This window comes from Mus pahari, chromosome 16, assembly GCF_900095145.1.
Source record: "Mus pahari chromosome 16, PAHARI_EIJ_v1.1, whole genome shotgun sequence".
Lineage (NCBI taxonomy): Eukaryota > Metazoa > Chordata > Mammalia > Rodentia > Muridae > Mus > Mus pahari.
In genome coordinates this window covers 51748972-51757778 of record NC_034605.1, presented here as the reverse complement: position 1 = coordinate 51757778, position 8807 = coordinate 51748972, and the positions used below count along the sequence as shown (strand labels likewise).

The 8807-nt window shown below is 44.9% G+C and overlaps 1 protein-coding gene across 1 annotated transcript in view; it reads left to right on the top strand.

Moving 5' to 3' along the window:
- LOC110333673 (constitutive coactivator of PPAR-gamma-like protein 1) overlaps window positions 1-8807 on the top strand; it is an 84108-nt gene extending 75301 nt beyond the window's left edge. The window contains exons 15-18 of the mRNA XM_021215355.2: window positions 268-405; window positions 3836-3977; window positions 4370-4466; window positions 8300-8807. Of these exons, the coding sequence (XP_021071014.1) occupies window positions 268-405; window positions 3836-3977; window positions 4370-4466; window positions 8300-8611 (689 nt within the window). The 3' untranslated portion in view covers window positions 8612-8807. The remainder of the gene's footprint in view (window positions 1-267; window positions 406-3835; window positions 3978-4369; window positions 4467-8299) is intronic.

Here is an 8807-nt window from a genome sequence, read left to right as displayed (position 1 = left end):
CATAACAAGATCTGACGCCCTCTTCTGGAGTGTCTGAAGACAGCTACAGTGTACTTACATATAATAAATAAATAAATCTTTAAAAAAAAAAAAAAAAAAAAAAGAGGGTCTGGGAGACCTCTTCCCAGAAGCTGACAATGATAGGGGCTGTTCTCCCTGCATGGAGGTCCCTCTGAGACGCACCTCTCAGGCTTTTCCTACCTGCATGGAGGTCCCTCTGAGACCCACTTCTCATGCTTTTCCTGTTTTTCTCCACTTTGGATACAGGAGTCTGTGGCTTCGGAGGCCATTATGGGGAAACAGTAGCAACAGGCCCTTACCGTGCCTTCCGGGTGACAGCAGCATCGGGACACTGTGGAGCCTTTTCAGGCAGTGACAGCAGCAGGACTAGCAAGTCCCAGGGCGGTAATTATTGCCACACCCACATCCCTCCATGCTTTTGCTGCCAGCATCCGCTGCTCTAGCATCTAGCCTCTTCCCTCCATGGCTGTCCTTTCAAGCCTCCTCTAACATAATGACTTTTCTCTTGGGTCCCTGACTGACCCTCTGCTCTTAGGTCTGTGCAGCGGCCATGTCGTAGCTGTCCTATCTTCTCCTTCCAGGCTAGGCCACTGAGTGTCCACCTAGAAGACAACTTGTCTATGCATCAGTGTGACCTGTCCAACACCTCACGGTCTCAGGCTAGGCTGCCAGTTTTGTATAGTGGCGTATATAATGAAGCTGTCTCTTAGTAAAGGTGCTTGTACTTGTGTAGAAGATATAAGCAGGTACAGAATTTCTGTCATGTAAAAGCCTCTGGTAGTTTGTTTTAAAGAAAATTCTAATGTAAGATAGTTTACTGTAAATATTCCTTATATCTCCATTCATATTTATCTTATAAAGGGAAGAGTTTTGAAAATAGTTCATTGCACTTGAACCATCAAATCATTTTGCAGGATTGGTCTGATGCATTCTGAGTTACTTCAGGATAGGCAGTCTTTCTGGATGGTAGCATTTGTTAGCTCAGTTCCCTGGCACTACAGTGGCTTGCAAGAACCATGGTGTATGGAAAGATGTGGCTGAGCATCAGATCCCTGCCGCCCAGTGGGCCCTCACCTTCCTCTTCCTCACCCTTCCAAGGGCAACTTCACCATGCTGTGTTTCAGCCCCCTGTGGAGCTGGACTCTGATGCTGCCTGTCCTGTGGCTGGGGAAGCAAGGATAGGGAGGTACAGGGAAATTACTGTGCTTTCTAGCTGTCCAGTCACACCTGTGCTGTGTAGTGTACACCTAAAACAGTCAGCTGTGGACCTGAAGCACAAGTGCATGCAAGGTGGTCAAGACAGAAGGTAGTCATAAAGTCCCTTAGTAAAATTTCAGTCTTACTAGGGTGTGGTCGTGGATGCCCGTGTCTCAGCCCTTAGAAGACAGGGACAGGCCCTAAATGGGATTTCTTCATCAAATCCCTCCCCTCAGGGCTCAGGGAACCCTGCAGAAGAGGAGGCAAGAGAGTAAGAGCCAGAGGGGATGGATGACACCCGGGAGAACAAGGCCCTCTAAAACAGCATGGTCAAAGCTCCTAGGAACTCAGAGGCTGAGGCAGCAGCGCGGGGGCTGCACAGGTCGGGGTCTCTTGAGTATATATTATGCTTCTGGATTACTGTCTCTGTGGGATCTTGAGTGTGTGAGTGAGTAGGTCTCCATGTGCCTTCTCTGGCTCTCTTACTTCTGTTTTGTCCAATTCCAATGTGTCAGTTTTGTTCTCTCTTCTTCTATTTTATTACTATCCCTGAGAAGCCTGTTTGTTTTTTTGAGATAGCGAGGGAGGGGAAGATGGCAGAAGTAAAGGGTGGGAAACTATAATCAGGATATATATGTGAGAGGGGAAAACCTATTTTTAATAAAGGGGGGAAGGAATATTTAGTTGTTTCTTTTAAAAAAAGGCATGCAGGAGAATTGGTACAAGTTAAAGGCAAGTCTAGTAAACATAGCAAGTTTCAGGTCAGCGAATGCTACATGGTGAATTTGTGTCCCCAAACACCAATTATCTATCTATCTACCCATTTATTTATTTATTTATTTATTTATTTATTTATATTACCTGGCAAAATAATATCAGCATAAAATAACCTTATTAAACATCTTTTCTGAGTGAGGTGGCACATTCCTGTAATCCTAGCACTCTAAAGGCAGAGGCAGGTTCTAGCACAGCCTAGTCTCTGTAGCTAGCTCTTGTCTTAGAAACATAGGCCTCTTCAAAGAAGATGGGTCTGACACACTCTGGGTAATCTTGTAGTCATACCTGTTTCCAGTGCTTCAGAAGCTGAGTGGGCTTGGTCATAGGCACATGGCTTAACATCAGGATTGTGAGGAGCTTGTGATAATCTCAGGAATGAGATGTTCAAGCTCATTTTGTTTTAACTGTTTTTCCTATAATCTAACAGATTAAGGAATTTCTTAGGTGAGAAAACAGGAATAGTCAGTCCATCGGTAATTAATAGAAGTTGGTGAGTGTAGCATATATTTAAGTTTGTGCTTAAGGAAGTTCTGCTTTAGCAATGTGGTTAACTGGAGCAGTGTGTAGTCCGCCTGTAACTTCACCCAGCACACAGAAGCAAGAGGGTCAAGAGGCTGGCCTGGATTGCACAATGAGACCTTGTTTCCAGGCTTCATGGTGTGTGCATGTAGATCAGTGGAAACGTACTTGCCTAGCCTGTCCACCGTCCTGGCTTCCATTCCTAGTGTGAGAGTGAGAGAGGAAGGAGTGCTTATAGGTATTGATTAATTTCCCTAATGTTTAGCTAATGACACATATGGAAGTGTTTACCTAGAGAAAAGCATACTGAGGTTGCACACAAGTCCATCTGGTAGTGCAGAAGGTAACGCAGTTACACCCAGCCAGCTACACTTATTTCAGATTCCCTAAATAGGAGTTCACTGTGGCAGTTAGGATCTAACTCACTTGTAGATTCTTTTGTTTTAGTTTGTTTTTTTTAAAATTTATTTATTTTGCATATGAACGTGCTGCAGGGTACTTATGGAGGTCAGAGGACAACTTGCAGGAGTTGTTTCTCTCCTACAAACATGAGGAACTTGGTGATAGCATGCAGGTCATCCATCAGGCTTGGTGGTAAGCACCATTAATGGATGGTTGAGCCGTTACTCAAGTTTCACTCTCTCTAAATTTACACAGGGTCTCCCTCTAGTCCATTCTGACTTCAAATCCACAGTCCTCCTGCCTCAGTTTCCCAAATGTTTTGATCACAGATGTTTACTACATACTTACCTCTATTATAGGTTCTTAACTACAGATTGAAATCTTGTGGTGTAGGACCTGCCATGTCTTTAATTCTAGCACTTGGGAAGCAGAGGCAGGTGGATCTCTGTGAATTTGATGCTATTAGCCTAGTCTACCTATAGAGTTCCAGGAAAGCCAGGGTTACATGGAAAGACCCGCTTTCAAAAAAAACAAAATAACAACAACAACAAATTACATGGTGTGCACAGAGAACCTTCTGTAATAAAATCTTTGTAGCCGGGCAGTGGTGGCACACGCCTTTAATCCCAGCACTTGGGAGGCAGAGGCAGGTGGATTTCTGAGTTCGAGGCCAGCCAGGGCTACACAGAGAAACCCGGTCTCGAAAAACCAAAAAAAAAAAAAAAAAAAAAAAAAAATTGTAAAGCAGGGTAAATGGCTTCTTACTAAATAGGAGCCAGAACTAAATAGGAGTGACTTTGCTTGTTTTCCTTTGTTGGTCCTAATGCTGGATTTATAAAGATCCCTGTCTTCTCATTTTTTGTTGTTGTCTTTTTTGTTTTTTTTTTTGTTTGTTTTTTTTGTTTTGTTTTTTGTGCAGGAGTCCAACCTATTCCTTCTCAGGGAGGGAAGCTAGAAATAGCTGGCACCGTGGTCGGCCACTGGGCTGGGAGCAGACGGGGCCGTGGGAGCCGAGGGCCCTTCCCTCTGCAAGTGGTGTCTGTGGGAGGACCAGCGAGAGGGTAAGCTCTGGGCTGGGATAGTGGACTTTGTGTAAGTGCAGAAGGCAGCCTTTGACTGCTCCTCCTGAGTAGGGCTGCTCTCATGTCTCCGTTTCACATCGTTCTTAGTGTTACAGAAAACTCTTACATATCATTAGATAATTGTTTGATTCATCATTGTTTCATTATTAAATAATTAACCATGCATTCATTATTCAGTTATTGAACTGTTATCTAAAAATGTTCCAAGTGTTAGTTTTGAAGTCAAAAGCCAGAAAAATGATTCCTTGCATTTGATCTGACCATACTTAATTCTTAATGTCTCACCTAGCATAAGATCGACTCTAGAGTAATTTAAACATCATCTTTGAGAGACTTAAGTCTGTTTGCTCTTGTTTTCCTATATTTCCCAGGCGTCCAAGGGGTGTTATTTCCACTCCAGTGATTAGAACGTTTGGAAGAGGTGGAAGGTACTACGGCAGAGGCTACAAATGCCAGGGAGCAATTCAGGTAATATCCCCACAGTGTTCCTGTCACTTCTGCCGTGTCTCCGCTCTAGGAGTGTCCCTGCCTCTGTTCTGACTGTAGGGCAGTGAGTTTGGTACCTGTCAGGCCTCTGACTTTATACAATTAAACCATTTCCCTGTGCTCGGGACTCCATCAGGTGACTTCTTGTTTAGGCCAGATGGGGTCTAGGCTGCCCTCTCTTCCAAGATAGCCACTTCTTTAGTGGAAAATAGATTTTATTTTATTTTATTAATTTAATTTAATTTATTTATTTATTTATTGTCAAGGTCTCACTATGTAGCCCTGGCTGGCCTGGAACTTGCTAGGTAAACCAGGCTGACCTCAAACTCACAGAGATCCACTTACCTCTGCCTTCTGGTTGCTTTTTTATTTTACATGTATAAATATTTGCCTGCATGTGTGTCTGGGCACCGTGTGCCTCAGAGAGCAGAAGGTGTTGGATTTCCTGGGACTAGAGTTAGAGAAGCTGCAAGTCTCTATGCAGGTGTTGGGAATCTAACCCTGATCATTGTGAGGGGGCCCTAGTACTCAGCCCTCCCTCTTTCCAGCCCCACTTTTAAGATCTTATGTATACCTGTTGTGTATGTGCTTTTCTTTGATCTCTTGTATCATACGTCCTTTTCCCTGGATGAACTGCTTGTAGTCTTTTTAAGGACACCTGTACCTCATGCATGCCTTGTGGAGAAAGTTTGCTGCCACTGCCTCGATGAAATACTTGTTGAATTCCATCTGATAGGCATTACTATTGTGGTGACAAAATGGATTCTTGTCCATCCTGGAGAATTCTGCTTCAATGCTTTTTTACAGGTTTCTCACAGGCTCAGTACGGTGCTGTGGCCAGCCTCCTGTGCTCTGTGTGTGTGTGTGTGTGTGTGTGTGTGTGTGTGTGTGTGTGTGTGTGTGTGTGTATACCTTCAGTAGCTGTGCTATTCTTATCTGTATCTGGGTAGGGAGCCATGATCCACTCTACTTTTCCCTTGTGCCTCATTTGTCTTGGTTCTATAAATCCCTTGACCCATGTACCCTCCAGGCTCTGGGCTTCTGTTCTGGTCTCTGAGGTCCTTTCTCACTGGGTTCTTGAGGAAGGACTGAGGGGAGCTGTTGGGTGAAGACTGCTTTCCTAGTCAGCACACTGGCTTGCAGGCTTTCTCCACAGTTGTCTTGCTTTACATCATTTTCTCCATACCTGAAGTTTTGTTGTCAGAGCTCCCTGATCTCCTTCCCACTGAACTCAGCTGTGTGTTCGTCCTAAGTGCCCAGCGTGGTTTGCTTTTCTGTGAAAACTTGCTGTCTTTCCTGGAATCCCCGGGCACTGCTGCCGATTGCCACAGTCAGTGAGCCTCCACCTTCCTCTTCAGGAACTTGTCTACAGTGGCACTGCGGTGCTTGGCTGTCTTCATCCTCGGTGTCCAGCTGCCTGCTGGCTGGCTCTTCTCTGCCTACCTTCGATATCTGGCAGACTCTTCATGGACTGTCTCCTCTCTCCTTTTTTGATTTACAACTCAGGCTACAGTTTACCTCTGGGGTTCTTCTCTTTTTTTCCTTTCTGTTTTGATTGTTATTGTTCCAAGACAGTCTCACTACATAGCCTTGTATGGAACTTGCTGTGTAGATTAGGTTAGCCTCAAATTCCTAGTGATTCCCTGTTCTGTCTTTTCCTGAGGACTGGGATTACGCTATGGTGGCTGTGCCCTGAGTGCCACTGTGTCACACTTAGGTATTTATTTTGTTTGTCATTATATGTGATATGATGTTGCATCTGCATCCATGAACCCCACTGGTCATGGGCTGCTAAAAGCTGAACTTTGGCGTTCATTCTTTTCCTTTGATCTTTATGTGCAGTCTAGGGATTGATGGAACTCAGAATGGCAGTGTTTTTACACAATTAAAAACCCTAGTTGTTGTGTTTTGTTTTTCGTTTTGTTTGTTTGTTTGTTTGTTTTATTTGTTTTAAGACAGAATTTTTCTACATAGCCCTGGCTATCCTGGAATTCATTTTGTAGAGTGAGCTGGTCTCATATGCACAGAACCTGTCTGCCTCTCCCTGCACTGGGATTAAAGGTGTGGACCACCATGCCCAGCTGCTTGGTTCTTTAAAAGACGAAATGTTAGAGCAGCTTTAGACTCACAGCACTAAGACAGGTGGATTTCCTTAGAGCACTGCATTCCCTTTGTACCTTCCTGTCTACCCTGTCTCCTGTCAGAATGACTCCCTTGTTACAGTTGGTGCCCATCCAGGACACACGGAATCCCCCTCTCATAGCATGCTTCAGCTGTCACTCTTGGTGTCATGCACTCCACAGTGTGTTGGCCAGGTCTGCACTGCTGTTGTGCTCCCCAAGTGTCACGGCTGTAAAGGTTTTCTGCTCCACCCTATTTCCCTGAGAGCATTATCTTTTCAGACTTTCTAAATAGTATCTTTTTAATTTTTTGTGAGAGTTGATTGGTGTTTTGCCTTTATGCATGCCTGTGTGAGGGTGTCAGATGCCCTGGAACTAGAGTTATAGACAGTTGTAAGCTGTCATGTGGGTGCTAGGAATTGAACCTGGTTCCCCTGGAAAAGTACCCAACACTCAGCCATCTCTCCAGCCCCGCAGACTGTTCTTCCTTAACTTCACAATACATATTGTAAGTTCCTCCCTGTTATTAACAGAACTGTGGATGTCTCAGTGGGGCTAGGCAGTGCTATAGTGCTGCCAAGGCCCTAGTTTTGATTCCAAACACCAGAATTGAACAACAAACACTGAGTGTAGGCTTTTGTAGTTCCCAAGTTCTCGCCTCTGTGATTCCCCAGCAAAGAGTTAGTTAGCTCAGTGCTGAGTCTCTGGCCTGCCTTCTTGAGTGGCAGCACTGTTTTGTTTTCCTCTCATTAGTGAGGGACCACTTCTTTCCCTCTTATCCTGGTTGTTTGACCACTCTAACAGCTAATGTAGTCAAGTGTGTGTCCCCCTGGTGATCTGATGTTTAACACATTTTTTTTCTTGAGTGTATAATTGCTGCTTCACTTCCATGTTGTTTTGATGAATGTCTGTGAAGGGTTGGATCATCTTTGATGCTGTTTGTAAGATGATGTTTTTGAGCAAGTATCACCATCACTCCCAAAGACCCTCCTCGGCTCCCACCTCCCACTCAGTCCCATTTGTCTTAAGGGACTTTTATAGCCCTTGGTTGTCATGACATGATGACCATTTTATTGGTTTCGAGGGTGGGGACACTCACTGCAGAAAACTGCCAGACCTCAGTGTCTGTCACATGTCAGGGAGAGGCAGCACCACCTCAGCCTTGTTGCTGGGAAGCATTCAGGGCTGTGTCGGGCTCAACCTGCTTGGGGGACAAGGGTGATCCAGAAGAGGATCTGTCCAAAGCCCTTGTGCTGCTATCCATACAGCCCTGCTTTGTGGTGCTGTTGTCCAGCTGTGACTTGGTTTACCCTGATTGGGTATGTGTTTTGGGTATGCATTTTGGAGAATATGAGGAGAGCCACTATTACTTCAGAGGAGAATCACTAAAAGATGCTTGTAACTTTAAAGATACTACATAAAGAGTTAGAGCACTCCAAGTGAGACTTTGTCATTTCAAAATGAACATTTCCAGCAGAGGTGTTGAGAGAAGGGGCCACAGAAGGAATTAGCCTGGACAGAAGTTTCACCAGCTCAAGGCAAGCAGAGAGCCTAGCCTCTCCGAATTTTTCTTTTGAATTCTCTGGCTGAGGCATTATGGCTAATGTGTCCCTGTCCATCTGCGTTGTCCACCATCCCAGCCCCACCCCTTCCATTACTCCCATCCGAGGCTCTTACTACTCTCCTTCCCAACAGGGCCGACCTCCTTATGCTGCTTCAGCAGAAGAAGTGGCCAAAGAACTGAAGTCGAAATCTGGGGAATCCAAGTCCTCTGCTGTGTCCTCAGAAGGGTCCCTGGCTGAAAACGGAGTGATGGCCGAGGAGAAGCCAGTGCCCCAACTTAATGGGAGCACGGGTGACCCCAGGGCCCCCTGCCACTCTGAAAGTGCCTTGAACAATGACTCTAAACCGTGCAATACAAATCCTCACTTAAATGCACTAAGTACAGACAGCGCCTGCCGCAGGGAGGCTGCTCTGGAGGCAGCTGTCTTAAATAAAGAAGAGTAAACTTATTTTTTATAGAGGGTGAAGGATGCTGGAAGGGTAAGGATTCAGGAGTATCTGGAGAGAGAGAGAGCCTGCAGTTATGTACATTTTGTCCTTTCCGTAAGAGAAAATGAGGACTTTGGAAATTCAGATCCCTCTTTGATATCAGAGATATAAACAACACATTTTTTTTTTTTTTTTTTAGTTTTAACCAGTT